At 39.2% G+C, this 22,197-nt stretch overlaps 1 protein-coding gene across 1 annotated transcript in view; it reads left to right on the top strand.

The window, feature by feature from the left end:
* SNTG2 (syntrophin gamma 2) overlaps positions 1 to 22,197 on the top strand; it is a 452,341-nt gene that overhangs the window by 396,959 nt on the left and 33,185 nt on the right. Inside the window, exon 14 of the mRNA XM_074947749.1 lies at positions 7,332 to 7,541. Within this exon, the coding sequence (XP_074803850.1) occupies positions 7,332 to 7,541 (210 nt within the window). The remainder of the gene's footprint in view (positions 1 to 7,331; positions 7,542 to 22,197) is intronic.

The following is a 22,197-nucleotide window of genomic DNA, read 5'->3' as shown; positions in this document are numbered from 1 at the left end:
TTAGTGGTGCACTAGATTACAAGTAATAAACAGCCATTACAATTCAGAATGTAGTCCTTTACAAAGAGCAATGCAGTTCATTCCTGTATCATGTAACGTCTCTTTTTTTAATATTATTTATTTAGTTTTGCACCAGGCAAAGTAACTGGGTTGTTGCGTTTTTGTAAAACAATAATTGACTTTTACATGTTTTCCCCTTTAAAAACTCTTTTGTTAAAAGAGGAGTTGGGTGCATTAGGAATGGCTGGGTAGACAGGCAGATGTTATCCTTACTGTCCAAAGAGAAATCACTGGTGTTCAGTATGAATCACTGGTGTCCCGTATGTGGCCCTCCAAGCTGACTGTGTTAAGAAGAGAATTTATATCTGACTATATGTTGAATATTTGTTCCCTGAGCCATACCGTGTGGTTTTTAAATAGAAGTCTCTGAATCAGTCAATATAGGGAGGTAGACAGAGGCATCACTTCCCCTGCAGCCCCTGGAGCAGCTCTGATGTGAGCTGCATGTGCTCTGATGCTCAGCTGCTCAGCATTTCCCCAATCCACCACATGCTGTTGCTTCATTGTCTGCTTACCTGCTGGGGGCAAATCCCCAAGGGCAGGAGGAATCAGATTAGGAGCTCAACTAACTTTGCCTAGTGTAGTGGAGTGCCTAGCAAAGGATGGCTCCTCCTCCCAACACAGTCACTCAAGGAAGCCTAGGAGAGGGGAAAATTCAGATAATCTGAGATCCAACAACCATTTTATCTGTCCCAGGCCAGTATAGAGCATCATGGAGACTGGTCAAACTTGTACCAGCAGGCTTTATCTCCAATGACCTGTGTGACAGCTGGGGCTCGCCAAAGAGCATCACGTTCCTCCCACTTACACTCCCTGTCCATGATGCTCCACTCCATCACTTATGTGCCCTCTGTACTGGAGGTTGTGGGCAGGGAGGTATAGCAGCAAGCTTCACTAGTTCTGTGCCCACTGGGGACTGCCTGTGATGGGCATTCCTGGGGTGCAACCTGGAGCTGGGGTACCGCTAGGCCCTCTGGCATACCAATCTGGGCCCCCTCTCACCCTTCTGAGACTGGGATAAACTGCAATCCTCCCCAGGTCTTGCTCTCACACAGCCACTCATGAACCAGCAATAGAAAGGATTCAGCCAGTTCCCCCCAGCTTTCCAACCTAGGACCCCAGAGCTGTACCATCTTGCCCTGGTCAAAAGCCTGACCCATTTAAATTTATTTATGAAACCGCCCCTCCTTCACTGTGGAGAGGACAATGCACCAGCCCTGGTTCCTGAGGAGATTTCCATTTGCACTTCAAACAACGCACTGTTTTAAGTAAAAAATATATAACAGATTTATTAACTACAGAAAGATAGATTTTAAGTAAGTAATAGCGTACAGATCAAAATTGGTTACCTAAAAAATAAAACAAAATCACAATCTAAGTTCTGTACACTAGACAGGATTTTAATCAAGTAGTGTCTCTCTCTGATGGTACAAACAGTCAATCAATCTTCCATACACAGGCTCAAAATCTCTTCAGCCTGGGACCATCTCCTCAGTCCAGTCTTTGAGGTGTTTTTAGCTGTTCAGTTATGGGGAGAGTGAGGCCAAGTGATAATGTTGCTTCCCCCTTTTATAGCTTCTGCCACGTGGAGGGAACTTCAGTGTTCCAAGTAAAGTGCCCAGCAGAGTTAGTGGAAAAGTACAGGCACAAGATGGAATCCACTATTACATGAGCTGGTCACATGCCCTTGCGTGCTTCGATGAATCACAGCCTGGGCCATTACTCATATTCTGGCTGGAATGTTCACATGCATCACAGTGGGGTGTCAACTCCAAGCCCCCACTGCTCTGAAGGGTTCTGCTGATGCCACCCCAAATAAGTACTCTGTGTATCACCAAAGACAGAGTGCTGGAGTCCAAGCCCACCTACCCAAGCAGATACTCCCTAACCTTGTCTGTTGAACATGGAAAGAGAAGAGCTGCTGCCACTCTTGGGAGGAGGCAGAGCCCCATGCTGCTGCCCTAGCCAGTGTGGGAAGGCGGGAGGGTTTTCCTGTCACTATCACTTCAAGTAGTGAGCAAGGCAACAATTCGGGAGTGGGGTTGGGCAGGGCCTGGAGGAGCACAGCCATGTGGGGGTATGTCTAGGGCCCTGTATTGCTTTAATGCAACTCTGTCTCCATGGTGGGTGGCTTTTGCTGCCTTTGCACCATCTGAACAGCACAGTGGTAGCAAAATAGGGCAGAGAATCTGCCCAAAAGTATTGATTCTGTCTCCTTGTCCTCTTCTCAAACACGTTCAGGCTAAAATGATTGTATGCTTCCGATGTAGATACTCCTGGTGCCTTTTAAAAAGAGGTGTTTTCTTTCTCATCAGACTATTACCATTGCTGATTTGATGCTCAGTCCTTCTTTTACTATTCTGGCAAGGTTAATTTCAAGGACGATCTATCCTTACAGCAAATTCTATGGTTGCTTTTTCATTAAAAAAAAAAAAGTGGGAAATAAACTACCTTAGACTCGACTCTTAATGTTCTTGACATTTTAATAAATGAATGCTTAATTGTCAGTCTTGGTGAATACATTAGCTAAAACACAAAAGCTCAACTACAACACTTTAACCTCCTTTCTGTTGACACTTCAGTATAAATGATAATGATAGAAATTTAGAGCAAATTAATTAAAATGGAAAAAACCTTAATTTCTGGAAGAGATTAAAATTTCTCAGTTACAGCCTCTAAGACCCAGATTGCACTAGAGAAACTACTGTGTTAGAAAAGATTTTTTAAAAAGATTTCAGAAGCCCGTTGTAATTAGCACAGTTGTGTTGTTGTTGCAGGTAGAAAGTAAGTTAGTAAATAGTTTTTAAAGTCCATTCTCAAGACTAGATATATTGGATGCTTGCCTAACTTTAAATGTCCTATCTAAACCCAGAAGCTAAATCTGCCTTTGGAGACTATTTTTTCTACAGGGTATGGATTCTTCTGTGTATATTTTAGTGTACACAGGTGTGGTGTCATTCAATACATACATTTACATACATACAGTCATATCACTTTTGTAGTGGTGATAACCATATATTTAAATGAAATAATGTGATTTATTTAATTTAACCCACACATTTCTCTTTCCTGCACTTTTCCTATTACTGAAAATTCATATCACTGAACATCAGCATCAAATAGACATTGGTTAAAATTCAACCCACTCTGAAAATCATAGAATTATAGAAAAGTAGGGCTGGAAAGGACCTCAAGAGATCATCCAACCTACACTGGGGCAGGATTTAGTAAACCTAGACCATCCCTAACAGGTGTTTTTCTAATATGTTAAAAACCTTCAATGATGGGATTCCACAATTTTGTAGGTAAATTGTTCCAGTGTTAAAATATCATCATAGTTAGAAACTGTTTGCTAATATCCAACCTATATCTCCCTTACTGCGTGCTAAGCTGATTACTTCTTGCCCTGTCCTCAATGGATGTGAAGAACAATTGATCACCGTCCTCATTATAACAGGTTTTTTGCAGGAGTGGTGGGTGAAATTCTGTGGCCTGCATTGTGCAGGAGGTCAGACTAGATGATCATAATGGTCCCTTCTGACCTAAATATCTATTAAAAACCCTTAACATATTTGAAGACTGTTGTCAGGTCCCATCTCAGCCTTCTCTTTTCTAGACTAAATGTTTCCTTCTATCCCATTAAATGTGCAATTACACCCCCCCACACAAATAAAACTTACACTGGCCTAACGCCCATGACAGACAATATTAAGTTCTGCAGCAGTTAGAAGTTTAACACCCAATATCTCATGACTCTGCAGAGCTACAACCAGGGGGCCAAATCCTCAGGCACAGAAGGAGAAGACAGAGGCATACTTCTTCTCTACTCCTCTCCCTCTCTCCCAAATTTCCAATCCCGAGGAGCAGCTGGAGGTCAGTTTCAACAGCTTCAGGTCTCTGTTTCAATAGCTAGAATGGCCCCAGGGGCTGTTCCGCTCACAGAATCACTGGAGCTCTGGTTGTGCCTCCCTGTGCCTCTGACAGCCTCCAGAATGTCCACTACTCCAGGGGTTGGCAGCAGCAGGTGGCACAGAGTTAACTTATGCCAGTCTTATGCTTGCTAGTGATTCTCCAACGCAAAGGAAAATCCTATCTGCCCTATTAGGGACAGCTGTCTATCCTTTTTGGACCATAAGAAAAGTACGTAGAGGATGGAGTGCAGTGCTCTTTACTATTGAAAAGGGGAAATTCCTGGTGTCCTATGAGACACACAACATTTGCTTCTATAACTGGAAGGTCCTGAGATTCCAGACTTTAAAGCTTACATTTTTATGTATACTGATGCTATTTTAGGATATTTTGAAGTCTGATCCCAATTATGGTGTGTGTGTGTGTGTGTGTGTTGGAGTCTGAGCCCAGTTAGTTTTTTCCCCCTACCCATATATTGCAATTTCACTAACTCATGTAGAGAGGTATCCTGATTTTCACTAGTGTCCTTTAAACCCAAATCTTGCCTTCTTGTTTTAATGTGTCTCTCCCTTTGAATTCTGTACAGTTACTCCTAACTAACAAAGCTACCATTACATATGAGGGAATGCAAGTAGTAATAGTCCTGATAAAAAAAATTAAAAATCTCTAAAACATTTATAAAATAGATTTTCTGTAAAATAGGAGAGATGTGAAATGGGACGTGGTTATTATTTCCATTTTGGGACTTCCCCCTGCCCAAAACTTGCTGGAACTTGGGTATTCTCCCCCACCCTAACCTGCAGTCTTGGAGGGAGGCGCAGTGGGGATAAAAAAAAAATATTTCAGCCAAGATCACCTCAGAAAAATGTGATCCTGACTGCAGACACCTGTCTACTCTTCCCATCTTCCATGTCAACAAACAGAAATAAAGAAATAGATGAGAAATCAAGAGCATTAAGATGATCTGAAACTGGTAAAGAAAATGTTTTCAAATGCCATTTGGGGATTTAATTATAGAACATCCTTATAATTTTTTTAAATGAAGATGGGAATTAATAGTAGCCTTCAAACCTAGTTTTGCTTTTCTCTGTATATTTATCAAACAATAACCAACTGAAGTATTTGAAAACTTCTTATAATGAAGTATTTTAGTTCACTAAAATCTTCATTGTAAGGAGATCCTGTTATTCCCTGTATTGATTGCAGGGTATCTCTTCACTCCCTCCAGTTTCAGAACAGCACGTGTTGCTCTGGAGGACCTCTGCCACACCATATTGTCATTTCTAGCATTAGCCTGTGATAAATTACTGCATTCCCATGAGTTTAGCAGAGTGAAACCCAATTATAATGGAAAGAAACCTTATATAATAAGTGGTGAAACTTCACTGTAAAATGAGTGTAAGTCAGCTGACATGCAGTTAAGTAATTCAGGGATTTCTCTCCATTTCACTGAAAACATAGGTGTCTGTGTAGCTGAGTTCATAATAAGCAAATTCCACTGTATATCACCTCTGAGTTCTACATGATTGGACTTAGATTGCAAAATGAAAGAAACTCATTTGATTGTTCTGGGTTTTTTTTATGCATTTCTATTTTTCACATCAGGGTGCAGTGTCTGCAAGGCATAATTTAAGTAAGATAGAGTTCATTTAAGTTCCAAAAAGTACTTTTATTTGTAGAGAGTTTTTTGTTGTTGGATGGGTTTTTTTTTTTCAATTTGTTTTACTTTTAAAACTTTTTAAAATTTTAAGTGTACAAAATGTCTGTAACAGATAAATTGCATCAATTGGTATATAGATTAACTATGTGACCTAAAATAAGAATATAATTAGCTTAAATTTATCCCTGTTAAAACTCCACTAACTTTAATGGATTTATACCAGGTAATTATTTTCAAATCTGACTATTAGCTTAGAGGAATGCTACTATAAAGACATTTGAAAGAAATATTGTATTAAGAACATGCAAAATAAGCTCATAAATAAAAATATTTTGATTAGGTGCTTCAACCAAAAGTCCTCATTGTCTGATTTAGTCAATCAGCTGGGTTCATGTATTTGAAAGAATAATTTTTTGTCTGCAATGCTGAAACCCTTGGCTACAGGAATTGAATCTGAGTCTTTTGGTGCTTGATACAGGAGCTTGCTGCCTGAGCTAAAAGAGCCCCTCTCTTAGCAAGCTCATAAATTCCTATTTGACCTAGTCACCACTAGAGCGGGACAGAGTGCCACACCAAGCAGGCATGCCTTACATACTCTGCTCTCCCTTGCCAGGGAAGTGCATTCTGGGCTTCAGACGTTTCCCCCTTCAGTTCCCTCTATGGGCCACCACGTGTCATGTTGATACTCCAGCTGGGTTGCCAACAGCAGCAATCAAATCTGGGACCTCTGGATCTTAATGCATGAACTCTGTTGTCTGAGCTGAAAGGCTGAGCTCTCTCAGCCATGGCTGTAGCAGATTCATCAATCTCTAGTTGGTCTAGCCGCCACTAGAGGAGGACAGAGCACCACACCAAGCAGGCATGGCTTACGTGTCAAAAATATATTAACATGGGAGGTTTGTTCACATTGTTAAGGAAAGCACGAATTCAAATGCACCCATATAAAGTAAAAGAATATATAAACACTGTTCCTTTCTAAGCAGATGCCCATGAACATCTGAAAAAAATCTTTATTCCCAACTCACTGATAATAGGTATCTCTGTCTCTCTCCAGCTTGGAGTCCCAAGAGCTTAGATTCACTAAGTAGGATTCTGGAGCTCTCTTTGAGAAACTCCTCCAGAAATCCAGTGGCAGTCACCAGCTCTCTGTCAGAGCCTTAATTTGAAGCTTTTGATCCATTTTCACATCCTAATTCCAGTATCCATGGTACCTCTCCAGAATACTTGCTTGCACCTTCAGGAAGTCTTACGTCTCTCTGCCCAACCCTCTCCATCTCTCCCCCACCTACCTCCACATGAAAATATTAATTCATTTAAAAATATAACTATTTATTGTATTTAATAACGGATTGCATTGCTTACATTGGTATGTTGCAAACTATAGAAATACCTGGATTAGATTAGATGATAGAAAGAGAAATAGAGGTGACATCGTCTGTTTTGACCTTGTGAATGAGAGGGTCTGAGAGCAGTAGCCTTTACAAACATTAATTGATTCTCATGACACTGCACTGAGAAAGGTAAGTATTAAAATAACAGTTTTACAGATAGACAAACTGAGGCACAAAGCAGTTTAAATTGACAGTGAGTCAGTAACAGAACTGAGAACAGGCATTCTGATTGCTGAAGACATAAGACAATGCTGCCTTAATGATTTGTTTAGTACTAGTTGAAATATCACTTACTAAAACATGTCTTTCAGCTCTGGCTTGCTGATGATTGCTGGCTACAAGCAAACTTGTATTTAGGTATTCATCAGGACTATGAGCTTGAAGACCAGAGGCCATATTGTTTCAGTGTCATGGTTGGACATGGCCAGAGTCATTATTTTAATGTAGAGCTTGGCAGTGAGTTGGCAGCATGGGAAAAATCGTTTCAAAGAGCAATTTTCTTGGAAGTTCAAAGAACAGGGGTAAGTAATGCATAACTTAATTACTGCAGCCATTTTATTGCTAAAATAAGTGTAACATATAGAAAATTTTAGACATTTTAATATGTTTTTGTGATTTTTTAAAATTGATTTTCAGAAAGAAAAAGGCAACGAAAAGTACAGAAATGCAAATGACTTACAACTTTTGTACTTTTCAAAGACTGCGTGCTTCACTGGCTCTCCAGTAGAATTATGGAACTATGCAATTTTGCAACTTGTCAAAGCAGCAAGACCAGACATACTACATAGACATAACATATTAGGGTGGGGGTAACCGTAATCAAATAGGAGAAGATTATACATGAATAGGAGGGGGAGGCAAGGAGAGGACTGGGGCGGGTGAGGGGGAAAGGGAGAGGAGAGGTTAAATGGAATGGAGGTCTGGCATTCTTTAAGCCATCTCAACATGTTTATATAGAAATGGGGTCCAAATTTCTTCAGGTTCATATAATTGCTCTCTACAGCAATAAGCTATTCTTTCTTTGGCTGCTAACTCAACCATAGTGGAATACTACTGCTCTATTCTTGGGCATAAGTAGGGCCCTACCAATTTCACGGCTATGAAAAACACATCCTGGACCATGAAATAAGCCCTTCCCCATGAAATCTGATGTCCCTTTGTTCGTAGGCGTACCCCAGCAAAGGGGGCTCCCAGCTCCAGCTGGGTTGGGGAGGGACAGGACTTGTCCATCCCCTGCACAGCTGCTCTGGGTGGGGAGGGGAACCAGACCAGAACCAGCAGCTCCAGAGCCCTCCTGCAGCTGGAGGAGGCTTGTGGAGTTGGATCCGATCTTCCCTGTGCTGCTGGGTGCACCCCAGCTGGGGGCTCCTAGCTGCTGGTCCAGGCAGGGCTGGGGCAGGACAGGATTTGATCTTTCCCTGCAGGGCTGCCCTTGGTCAATTTGGTAGGGCCCTAGGCATAAGCCCACAATTCCATTTTTGTAAAATCATGTACTTGGTGACTATTGCAGCTCTCAAGAACCAAAATCTTGTGGCAGAGTTAAACCCAGTTTATAGGGCCTCATTTTTGGCTGAGGTTTGACTGTTGAAAGCTGGACAGTCTTTTTAACTCTTGAGTCCATCTCTTTTCACAGCTGCCTAACTATTGGACGGTCCCATAGTATGTGCATCAGGGTTCCTTCTTCTTTGTTACAGTGCCAGCTAACATCAGAAGTTAAGGCCTTCATCTTGTGCAACCTCTTTGGCGTCCCAGTAAATTTTGAATAATATCTTTTGTTGTATCAAACATAACCTGAGATCCACAAAGACATTTTTAACGTTATGTAATATGCTCTGCCATTTGGATTCTTTTAAGGGCTCTGATAACTTCCCTTCCCATTCTTTCATGAACACCAAATTAATGAGATTCTTTTTCATTAGCAAAGTATACCTAGTGGACATGGACCTGGGCTGTTTATGAAGCATTTCTAAGGTTCCCAGTAGTTGTGTGGCCTCTGGCAGTCCTAGGGCATCCGTACCAAACTGATATGTTAGCAAGTATCTTAGTTGTAAGTACTACCACTCCACGGAGGGTGGCAGGTTATAAGGTTGCTTCAGTGTTAGAAAATGGACAAAGCCCTCATCACTGTCTAATTGGGAAAATGACTTGCAAATCTTGGTTACCCTAGGTAGGTGATTTTGCATGATTTCAATGTTGAAATTGAAACCTCTTAGCTAAGATAGGCCAGACCCTTTATGCAAATGCATCCAACGAAGTGGGTATTCACCCACGAAAGCTTATGCTCCAATACGTCTGTTAGTCTATAAGGTGCCACAGGACTCTTTCCCGCTTTTACAGACCCTTTAGATAGCCACCCCTGTAAGCACCTTGTTTTTCTCCCTCAGACAAAAAAAGAAACTGAGGAGACCTGCAGGGGGAATATAATTCATTAATACACATTCAGTTTCCACCCATGTGGGTATAAGGGTGCTAGCATGTTGGAATTGGTTTGATATCTGTGACATAATAAAATCATAATTGTGATTTTGTAGGTCTGGGAGCGCAGTGCCTCCATTGGTTACAGGGAGCTGGAGTTTGTTAAGTGATAATTGTGGACGTTGATCAGGGCCCTGCAGGAAGGCTCTAATAATGCTATTAAATTTTTTTAAATAAGATTTTGGGATAAATACAGGTAGGCTCCTCGAAATCTGAAGTGGCCTAGGCAGAATATTCATTGTTATTGTGTTAACCCTTCCTCACAGGTTCAGGGAGAGAGGATGCCACCTATTTGTACACTAATGATTTGAGAGAGTATAACATCTCAATTTATCTTCACTAGTTAATATTTCTTGAGATTTTTATACCTAGGTACACAATTGCATTAGTTTACCTGTGGAAATTCCATGGAGAGAAAGCCCCTCTACATTTCAACTGGTAGATTTGGAGCAGTTCTAATTTTTTCCAATTCAGTTTGTAACCAGATATTGATTCAAATATTTGAATTAGTGATAAGAAGATAGTGATTGTTGCTTGTCACTTGGATATCAATTTTAGATTTTTAATAATCTCATACTGAATATACTGAATACAGAAGCAAGTCTAATAATCATGTAAACATGGATTTATCTATGAGCACGCTCTCTGACTAGCACGTGTTGTGACAGCTCAGAGAACAGATGTTCCAACAAGAATATTATAATCAAGTTACCCTGATTGTAATAAGTGGAAAATCAATACATTATCCTGTGGAGATTCTTTGAATAAACCTGGTTATGAAACTTCTGTTCAGAAGGACTAAGTTCATCCTCTTGTTATGCCTAATGTTTTAATTTAAAAAGAGAGCAGCTAGCCAGATTCTGTTCTCATAATACACATTCGTGTGTGTGAATTGGGAGTGACTCTGTTGACATCAAAAGAGTTATGCCAGTGTAAAATGTTGTGAGCGAACCTTGCTCGATTAAATGAAAAATCTTAAACCTCAAAACTAGGAGCTCCCAGATTGTCACCACTATGTGGATGACAAAATCCATCTCAGCCTGAGTCTTTTCTCAGATATAAAGATATATTTCTCTTGAATGGGAGTTACACTGCTGTTCTGGAAGCAGAATTAGTCTCATAGTATTCATTTAATTCAGATAATCTCTGGACTCTAAAATCTTGCTAATAGAATATTACCATTATGTACAGTAAGCAAATTAAAAGCTGATCAGCTAGAGCTGTATCCCCAGATACACTAGACCAGCTCTGGGGGCACGTGATGGAGGAGGGACAGAGATGGCTTTCCTTCTTCCCCATTCCAAATTCCCCAAGCTGCTGGGGAACTGGTTCAGCCCCTGGTGCAAATTAGCATGGCTAATATAATATGTGCTGGTTTCCTAATGGTGGTACCCGAGCACAGTACACTCCATTATTACAAAACACACCATTTCATATCTCCAGCACATCAAAAATATACTATGCTATGGGAGATGGTGCTGGGGAAAGGGGACGTCGCAGGGCTAAAGACGCCAAAAGAGGAATTCAGTCCTGTAAAAGCTATTGCTTTAACAAGCAAACAAATCCAGAGGTTGCTTGGGAAAAGCGAACTGGTTGCTTGGGAAAAGATGCTTTCTTCAAGCAATCTCTGAGTCTAGTTAGTTTAGATTTTTAAATCTGTACTGCATCATTGTTTTGCCTCTTGGGTTCACTCTGGCATGCAGCTTAGTGCTTGATAACTTTTGATGTAATATAACTGGAGGGGACTCATGCCAAAACTTGACAATTGTATATACAATATGAATATATAGTGATGGGTTATGCAAACATACTGGGTCAGAAGGGGTTAAAAGACAGAACTGGCCCCAGGTAGTCCTGCCCCTCCAGCCCTGCAGAGCATGCTACAACTGGAGAAAGGGTTGAAAAGGGAGCATCCCAGCTCTGAAGGGGGGCGGCTGACTGAGCTACCCTGAGGGCTCCTCACAATGGCACCAGATTAGTCTCCCTGAGGGAACTGGACTCATATGCTGAGCCCAGGCGGGGCTTGTGACCGGAGTCCCAAGGGGAACCAACTGAAGTCACTCAATTAGGGTTAACTGCAAAGAATGGATCAGACAATCCCCCAAACTGGTGGATATTCCAATACTTACATTTACCAAACCAGCACAAAACAGCTTCTATAATACCTCACTGGTTACCCAGAAGCCGACAACACAGTTCCCTTAAAGTAACCCAGCCTCAGGCCTCCACCCAGATACCTCAAGTATGATGAAGATTACTGAAAATCTTATATAAAAAAGTTCTACTAATCCCAAAGGATCGGACACATTACCTCCCAGGTTAATGAATATTCCAGATCATACCCAAATACATGCTTACAGCCAATTCTTATTAACAAAACTAAAATTTATTTAAAAAGAAAAGAGAGGGAGCATTGGTTAAAAGATCAGTACACATACAGACATGAGTCAATCTTGAGATTCAGATTCATAGGAGAGATGGTGAGCTTTGTAGATGCAAAGAGTTCTTTCAGAAATAGTTCATAGGTTATAGTCCAATGTTTATATTCAGGGTGGCCCAGTCAGGACTGGGATCTCAGTCCTTATGGCTTAGGCTTCCCCTGCATGAAGCCTCAAGCAGATCTGAGATAAAAAGGTTTGGGACCCAAACATCTTTATACAGTTTTAGGCTTTCTTGTGACAGCTTGTAGTTCTTCAGCGAGCAATAGGCACTCATGTGGACTTGGAAGTGGACCCATTTCCTAAGTATCGCCGGTAATTATTCACAGAGACTAACATAAGGCAATTGCCTGTTTTTCTACCATTCACAGATGATTTGCTATATATTTCAAAGAGAGATGAACCCAGTGATATCCTATATTTACAGTTCATTTAAATGTTAAAATGTCCTTTTGATCTCTGAATTAACAGAATACAGCATAGATCGGGACTGTTTGATTACATTGTTGACCTCTACCAATATATATGTAAATATACAAAACCACAAACATTATCTCCCCATATATCTTTAAGGGTTGAATTTGAGTCATTTATCCTGCAGGATGCTTATACTTAACACTTTCTGGTCATGCATCACAGGGCTGATACCTGGTTTCCTTTTCATCTTATTTTGTACCAGAAGCCAAGAGAGAAAAGCAGTGGCAGGAAGTGACTCATGGAGGGTAATTCAGAGGGCATCTTCTGGGGCTAGATATTGTTGACCGTCCTAGGGCCCTGGGTCAGAGCCCAGTGGAGTAGGCAGACCCAGGTTCCCCTACCACTGCCCCTACTACAGGAGTGACCCAAAACCTCTGTACACCTCACCACACCCCTGATTAAAGGAGGACTAGGATTGCAAACCCTTCCCTCTGGGAGGTGGCACTAACCACCTGGTGGTGGTGCTAACCAGTAGGCCACCTCAGGGGTGCTGTAACAATTTTTATAGCAGGGATGCTGAGAGCATTTGACCCAAATTGTATATAATGGAATCCACTTCAAGCCAGGGGGTGTGGCAGCACCCACAGAACCCCTATTTCTAGCATCTTCGGGCCACCTAATCCACCATGGACTCTATTGCTTATAATAAAGTATATTTAAAATGGTATATACACCATTTATATATACCATAAATATATACAATAGATATTACAGAGTCAATAAAATTAATTACTGAGTCAATAATATTAGCAGGTGTTCAAATATTTCATTCTAATAATAACTTTAGTAGGTAACTCTTTGCACAATTTTTGGCTGGTAATTTTAAGTTACTCACCATTTCTGTGTGTTAATGCTGAAGACATGGTAGATTGCCATTTCCATTCCAAACAATCTCTGCTGTCATTTTAGGTAAGTATGTGTGTGTTACGATATATAAGATTATCAACCGGAAAACTTGTGCATTTGTATTACGTCCTAGACAGTGAGAAGAGGGATGTTGATGTGGGAAAATATATTATACTGATAGCCTCACTTGTCCACTGCTGTTGGAAAAAAGACTGACTTACATCAGAGCAATGGGAAATTGTCTTTAAGAAGATTTGTGCTTTGTTTTATATTGAGGATTCAAGTTGATAGTTGACCTCACAGATGGGTGTGACTTAAAGTGAAAAGCTGGATAGAACCAACACTAGTGCTAGGAACAGAATGAAACTAATGCATTTATTTTAACTTCTTCTTCTTCTTCTTTTTTTTTTTTTACATTTGTATGCACATTGATTTGTTCCTCAAAGTGTCTTGAGAGCGCGCTTGAAAAATCTTTGGGCTTTTGGGAGATGTTGAGACTACATGTGTTCACACTGTAAAGTATTCTTCCCACATAATTTCTTCAAGAAATTATAGATCTTTCTGAGCTACCGCACAGTTGTCCTATCTGTCAGCTGTGTGAAAAGTAGATAGTATATAACTAAAGTGGAAAATAACAAGGAAGAATAAAACGGTTCTGTAGCTATTTTTTTAATGATACACTTCTGCTGTGCTTATTTTTGAGTCTCAAAATCTGTTGTCCTGGAAAATTTTGGAGATATCTAAGTGAAGGGACAATTATTCACTTTGTGTGTAACTGTCTCTCCTTTGAATTCAACAGACTGCTAGACAAAAACAGTAGAATGATGATCCTTCACCCATTCATTCTTCAAGCCAGTCTGGAGTCTCCAGCAAAGCAGTTCAATTGGCCCCTCACTGCAAGGCCCAAGATTCAGTGTGAACCCATCCCTAGGTTCCACCCTGCTCTGCATATACACACAAACTTACCCTAATCTAGTATTTCATGCCAATTGGGTCAGGGAATGTGGAGCAATGAGAAATATACAAGCCTTTCAGTCTCCAGAGTTCCCTCTTTTACTTCATAAAGTAAACACCTGTAAGATTAGGTGTTAGCAAGCTCTCGGCTGGGATGGTCCTCTCCTCAAAGGCAGTCACTAGCAGCAAAAATGGTGTCTGAAATTTAGTATTACATAGTAATATCGCTGGCAGTGAAGAAGGGCTGCATATTTCAGTAGCCAGCAAATCTTATGTTGACAACTACAGGACATATCTTAGCATTAGCTTGTACACATACTTCCCTTTCCAACTTTATAAACTTTTTTTTACAACTTTCTGACAGTTCTATACCTCCGATACTGAAGCCCCCTGAAAGCTCCTTCCCAATTTTTGTCAGCCATGGTTCCTCCATAGTCAGCCTAGATGTCGACTTGCCATATGCTTCTGCTTGCCCTCTTTTTCATGGACTTATCTGGAGAAATGCACCTTTCAGAACCTTAATTCCCAACACTCTCAGGCTTGGCACAGAAAATGTACAGACTCTTCAGCGAGACTCAGAAGTGTTGTATTATAAACCAGTAAAACAATACTCCAGGTGCCGTTTCGTGTAACCTGATCTTTATAATAAATACATCCATATTTCAGTTATTTTTTGGCAATTGTATTCTCACAGAAATATTGTGAATAAAGCCATGAAAGTCAAAATGGCAGTTTGTGAAAAATTACTTTCTGATCTATTGTGTGTTAACTTTTAAGACAAGCATTCCAAGACATGTACATGTAGAATTCTGAACCCTTTCAGTCATATTTCTGATTAATTACTTACTCCAGCTGAGCTAATTCATTCCATTAAGCTCCAGGATAGCTTCTTGTTTTAAGAGCAGAACTGTAAAGCGTTTATAATGCCGAGAACAAAGGTTACTGGGAAGCTTCTCTTTTCATTTCACATGAAATATTATGATGGTGCGGAGGAAATCTTAATGTAAATTGGGATATTTGTAAAATGCTTTGGAAACTGGAGAAGATAACAATATATGCTTCTTAAAAATCTCTTCTGGCAGTGGTAGCCATGCTAAGGATAGGAGGAATACAAGTGGTGTGTTGCTAATTTCTTTTTAAAAGACGAACACAAAATTAGACTGTCAGAAGGCCATGTTCAAAAGGTGCATATGACAGCAGAGAGAGGAAGGAGCCAGGCACTGTGGGATCCAATGAACTCAAAGAAAAACAACCACTGTCCTATAACCATAACCAAGGAGAGGAGGAAACAGCCCTTGGCAAGAGAACATAATTAATTGTACTTTGCTGAAATTGTAAGTATCAATAGTAGAGTGCAGGGTAATTTGGACAGGTGGGGTTTTAGTCCTTTCAGACCTATCTCTCAACAGGGCCATTTTCACCTGGAGTTTCTTGAAATACCTATCACTTGTAATCCAAAGACAAAAAATTTGCTCTTCAGAACTATTTTCAGGAGCCTCAGGGGTAAGTCATCCTTGACATAGAAGAATTAATATTATCCAGACAGAGGGATGGGGTGAACTCCAGTCAGAATTTTAACAAGGGACTCAGTGAACCCTCATGAGTTTCCCTTAAGCACATATCTATGGAATATTCATACATGGAGTTTTGAGTTTGTCAAATCCCTCTCTGATTTAATTACAAGACTGTTAATGAGCAAAGCTCAAATTAATAAATCACAGTGTCTTTATGGTTTCTTTATTGGTCAAGGAAGAGAGATACTGGGCCCATAATGAACACAAAATGTTCAAATTTGGCTTTGTATCTAAATTTGATGCTGTTTCTAGACCTCCTTACTGTTTCTTGATCCTCCAGGATGGAATACCAGCACTCCCTAGTCTCTCTATCTGTACTCCTTTCTTACGTTTCCCCCCCTCTCTCTGCCTTGTTCACAGATAATTATCTGGTTGTCAGCTGAGTGTAGGATAGGATGACTGAATGTTTTGTGACCTGCACAGAAGTCTTTGAATATCATGACAGAATTGCATCTTTGCATCTCTCTATCTAGTAACATCAAGAGAGAACAGAGGGAGATATATCCATGATATGGGGGGTATGGGAGTGTATCTCAGTGAATGGGTGGAAACCACCAATTTGTGCGACAGTGGCAAGGACAATTCAACCAAAAGGAGGTTGCCCTTGAATTGGAATTGGTTAGGATTATGATTTGCACTTGCTGTTTGATGCTAACAGAAGGATAAAAAAAAGTTCAGAAGCCCATGAATATTGGGGTTCCACAGTGAGGGAGTTATCTTACAGAAAGGATACTTTGAAAGAATGTCTGGGCGAAAGCCTTCTATTAGCATGTACATGAGAATCCCTGAAGTCAGTGTAAGGAATAGGAAGAGAAAATATTCTCTCTCTCAGTTGTCTAGAGGCTTGGTGTTCAACAATTTCAAACACAAAAATTTAATATTAAATGCCAAATCCAAGACATTTACTTCCTGCTTCTAGTTGTGTAGGAAATTCTGCGAGAACCAGTAAGTGTATATGCACATGATAAGAGAAATTATGGAGGAGTAAGGGTGAGAAATTAACTTTTTAGAACTTCAGAAATATTTGGTTTGTATGCAAGATGAAATGTAGGAATCCAAACATTCTGTTTTATGTAGACCCATTCTCCCAGGCTGGCTTCCTCCAAAAAATATCTCGGCTACATCAGCAAATACTTGTTCTGTACTTTTACAATAATGTAATAGAGTTGATTCTTGAAAATACAATATAAATATTATATCCAATGAGAGCTGTAGCAAAAAGTCATGAAGCCAATGAAACTGCTCCCTGCAGTACTGATGCCGTTGGATAACTTCATTTCATAAATCATTTATATTGTTTGGTCAAAAAATGTTATTTGCTATAAGTTACTACATACTGTAAGTTAGGTCTGATGTTGGGCTCTAGCTGAGAGCATGTAGAAAGCTTGATTAAGGCTGTCACATTTTTAGCCATTCTCTGTTTTATTTTTATTAATGATGATATAGTGTCCAAATGGGTAGACGCTCCAAGACAATTTTTTCTCTTTGATGGTATAGCTCAACAGGTTGGCAGTTGTCACATAATCCTATGAGTAGAAGATCAGAAGAATTAACCTTGCCAGTCAGCCTGAGAATGGTGGTTAATTTGTTGACCTCAGTATTTTTGTGTAGTGTATCAAGTTGAGGGAAGGGAAATATCTCAACTGTAAAAAGCATGTTCCAGCATTTTCCAACATGAAAAAAAAAAGAAATTCTTCTCCTATTATTGATATATATTGCAAATTATGAACACAAAGTTTTTCAACAATAGTATATTTAATAATTTGTGGTATTTCACTTCACCTATGTAAATAATGAATAGAGGTGTGCAACTAATAAATAATGAATAATATACATATATGATGAATTCAACATCTCTTTCTTCTGATTGAATGAATACCTGTTTGCATAACTCTATTTCCTTGTGTGTATTTATCTGTTGTTTAGTCAATGAATTTTTGCACACGTTTTTAGTCTATGGATTAACAGCAAAGAGTTTTCTGCAGGAGTATTCGATTCTTGACATTCAACATTCGAACTGGATCGGGTAGTTATGATTGGTTACATAAATTACATATTAATTGTGTCTGTTGACAGTGTTGACAGTGGCTATGTATTTTATACCCAATGGAACAGCTTGAAAAGGATTGAGAGATACCCACCCAAGAACACTTAGGTTCAAGTCCCTGATTCAAATCAGATAGAGTGGGTATTTGAACCTGCCTCTCCCACATTCCACATGAGTGCTCTAACCACTGGGATACTGGGTATAAGACCCTCCTCCTCCTCTTTTGTGTGGATTAGGTGTGTTCTGAGAACACAGACTGGCTCAAGCCCAACAGGTGAATGCTTAGTTTATGAATCTCACTGGGATTTAGGTGCTGAACAGCTCTGTGGTGTCAGGATTTAGGCAGCTTTACACATGCCCACTGCAGAAATTTAGGTACTGAGGGACTTTTGGCAGTAGCTAAGTGTGGTTTTGTGAATGCCAGTGGTGCCTACAGATTAGATTTGAGGATTTAAGTATCTAACTGCCCCTTTAGTCACCTAAGTCCCCCTTGTGAATCTAGCCCTAAGTACCTACATGAGAAAGGAATTTGATAATTGAGGGCTCCTTAATCTAGCCAACAAAGATACAACAATATACAATGGCTGGAAGCAGAAGCCAGAGATTTTACAGTAGAAATAAGGCACACATTTTTAAAAGTGTATGTTATTAACCATTGGAACTATTTACCAAGTGTTAGTGGATTCTCTATCACTTGCCTTTTTAAAATCAAAATTGGATTATTTTTCTATAAAATATTCTCTAGTTCAAACAGAAATTAATTCAGGGAAGACCTGTGGCCCATGTCATGCAGGAGGGCTGACTAGATTATCATAGTGGTCCCTTTTGGTTTTACAATCTATGAATCAATTGTACTCCAATCCTTGTAGGGAAGAAATCAACCAAGAAAATGAGTAAAAATAGGGTTAACAATACTTGATTTACAGATGTATTGTGATGTTTAATGAATATCTTTAAAATGCAAGGTATGTATAGTTGGACAAAATGTGCTATAAAGTTGCCAAGTATTATCATTATCTTTATATTTGAAGCAGTTTTACATGAAGCAGAATTATGCATAGAACTCCTCTTAGTAACAGGAAGAGCATCGTAAACTACTTTGAAAATTTACTCCATACTCTCCATTGAAAAACAAACCAAAAACCTACTATAAATTCAGGTGAGATATTAAATAGCAATTAGATTAGGTTAGATTTATAGGGTCATTAAAAGATAATTATCAGTTTGTTACCAGAAGCACCAGTTTAATTACACAATTAAATTTTAGATTGTTTTCATTATATACAGGAATCTTACAATAATTCCACTTTACCTGGTCATTTTTAGATATGTCATTGAAGCCTGATTCATTTTGAATCTAGTGCAAAGAACAGCAGAAAAACCTTGAGGACCCTATGGATTAATTGTAAATATGTTTGCAAAAACTTTGAATAATTCAGACAGTAATATGCTGTGCTAAATTATATGCATCACGTTATGTACCTCTTTACATTGTAAACAGGACTAGAAGATCTTAATATGAAAAGGATATTAAACAAATGATAAAATATTACTAAATGTGATATAATTTAGCTGTGCATATATACATTTTATTCTTTTCATGTAAAATAGAAAACAAGTTGACATTTAACACATTATTCACAATGCAACACACTAATGTGCTGTGGAAGGACAGTAACAGTGCTAATAAAACCAGAATACAATCCTATGAGTATTAGCAAATTATTTAAATCCTAGGTGGTTCAAATCAGAACCATAAATCCAAACACCTCTGAACTTTGGAAATGTTTGGCTCGAGATCTGAATCTTGTGGCCTGCGCCTATTTTTATTATTATGTTATGGGAGAGTTCTGTAGAATTGACTAAGCTGGTACAAATAAGCTTAGGGGGTTTTTCATGCAGGTCCCCACATCTGTACCCTAGAGTTAAGAGTGGGGAAGGAACCTTGACATGGCCTAACTCTGTTCCTCAGTAAACAGGAGTTTTACTATTGCACTCCCCTCAGCCTTGAATGCAGGGGCTTTTTGTCTGGCCAGTGGGAAGAAAAAGGGTTATCCCTCGTTTAAGCATCCCCCCATCCTTTCGGGTCATCACCTGAGTCAGAGTTGGACTGGCCCATGGTCACCTTGGAAAGGAAAGATAAGGAACACATGTCCAAGTGGGGAGTGAATATATTTATCACTGATGTTTGGGAGGGAATAATTAACTGTTTGAGGGCAGAGAGGAGGCAGCACAAATAATTGCTGCTCTTACCTTGTGACAGATGTCCAGTACCGGAAGAGGACTTAAGGGAAGGTGGCCCCTAAGAAAGATGACAAAGCGGGGCTGGGGTTCCTACATCTGGTACAGCAGAAAGACAGCTCTCCTTTAATGCCCCCCTCTTAGTTCTCATATCAGGGGAGGGTGTTAAGGCCTCCACAAGGGGTAATATCAGTGTGGGGGGCTGATGGCAGCCCTTCCCAGGTAGGTGGAAAGGATTAAGGAAAGAACAGATCTGCACTGTACGATTTATTGGCAGGTATTTCCCAGATGAGTTGATAAAGTTGCATTCTAATTTGCCCACATCCTTTGCATCTTGTCTTTCTTCTTGTATGGCTGGGATAATAATTCCAGTGGGAGCAGAGTTTGGTGAGGCCTGAATGCTTTAGAAAACCCTGCCGTGTGTGTGTACTGGCAAACAAATGAACAAAATAAGAAAATAACATTTTTATATGTTCTCTTTATTTAAGTATTTTCAGCTGCAAAAACCTTTCAGTGCCCTATTAGCGATAAGACTCTGTGGCCAAAACCTTCTTCCAGTTCTACCGAATTGGTCCTTACCGTTGGCACAGAACACTCACTTGGCTACTGTACTAGCAATGCTTGTCAGCTCTTCCTCCCATTTTTTCTGCACTTCAGATGAGCTTGCTTTAAAAATAAGAATAATAAAAATAATTTATTAAGTGTGATGTGAAACTGGTATAAATGTCTCACTGATTGGGACATATATAAGTGTCAGTGTTACGCTATACAAATATCCTCTGTTCAAACTGTCGGCCTTGACCTCGTGATTAGATTTGGGATAAGTAATTAATTTCTCTGAAATAAAATTATAATTTATGCAAGTTAAGCGATATTGTTAGTACCCAATCTAGCAGAGAATGGCACACAAGTCACTTTACACCTGCATGTAGTCCCCTTGAGTTCTACCTTATTCCTTACGTTCATAAAGTTCTTCACTTGCTCAGTTCTTTGCTGAATTAGGGCCTTTGCTAAATTGTTATATCTATTTCATTAACTTATTTCACTTCAGCCCTTCCGTTACCTGTACTTTTGCGGGAAAGCATACATCTGCTAGGCTTGTATAAGAGATATTTTTCAAGAGAAGGTTCTGAATGTTCCATTTAAAATCTTCAATTCCTCTTTTATTTTAACGTTGCAGATAAAGTCCATTTTGGGGGATTTTTAAGAAGTGCCAGACAAACTGTGCAATGTTTGCCAATGACTTTAATAGCAGTACTTTTTGGCCCTCGGTTAATGTTTGCTCGATGTTTCAGAATTGTAAAGTGCTAAATGTTGTTCTTTGTGGCTTGCAAGGCTCACTAATTTTTATAGGACATAAATCACCAGAATAAGTTTATAATGGCCATTTTCCTGTGTATCAAGGAGATACTTTTTTTAATTGAGCAAATAAAAATTGTGTTGTCATGAAGTCTTTGCTTGTTTTTCAGTGATTGTGCATTTAGTGATTGTCTCGTGAAAAAATATGCTTCATACAAATAATTTTAAGCACAAACAATTGAATTAAGATTAAGATTTTTAGCACTAAACATGTCTATTAAAAAGAAAAAACTAGATTTGTATGCAACATTGCTATTTTTGATAGCAGTGCATCAATTCTTGCTGTTATTTTTCATTAATTGTTAAATAGTGCTGTAAATATGTATGGACTTGTGCAAAAGATGAATATACTGAAAATTAGAGTCCAAAAATATTTGTGATGTACAGGCAAAATCCAGTTCAATACAGAAATATAAAAAACTTTGTATAAAATTGCTTGTGAATTTACAGAGGAAATGCTTCAGAGGTGTAAATTCATTTTGTTTTATGAATTATAATATTGTCCACTTTTTAATGGTTATTCTAAAAAGTACATTTACAAAATATGGTTGGTATAAAATTCGTATTAGTTTAGAATGATGAATGCAGGTACAATATTTTTATGTTGTATTTTGGCTCATCAAAAGCACTAAAAAGTAAAATTCCTGCTGTTGAATTATACAAAATGAAGCTGTGCCCAGAATGAATAAATATATTACATATGAATCAATGCCACAAAAACTATCAGTGGTAGTCCTCCCCTCTGCCCCGCACACACATGCAGGTA

Source organism: Natator depressus, chromosome 3, assembly GCF_965152275.1.
Source record: "Natator depressus isolate rNatDep1 chromosome 3, rNatDep2.hap1, whole genome shotgun sequence".
NCBI classification, from domain to species: Eukaryota; Metazoa; Chordata; order Testudines; family Cheloniidae; genus Natator; species Natator depressus.
The sequence above is the reverse complement of the archived record's forward strand: the minus strand, read 5'-3'. Positions and strand labels throughout refer to the sequence as shown.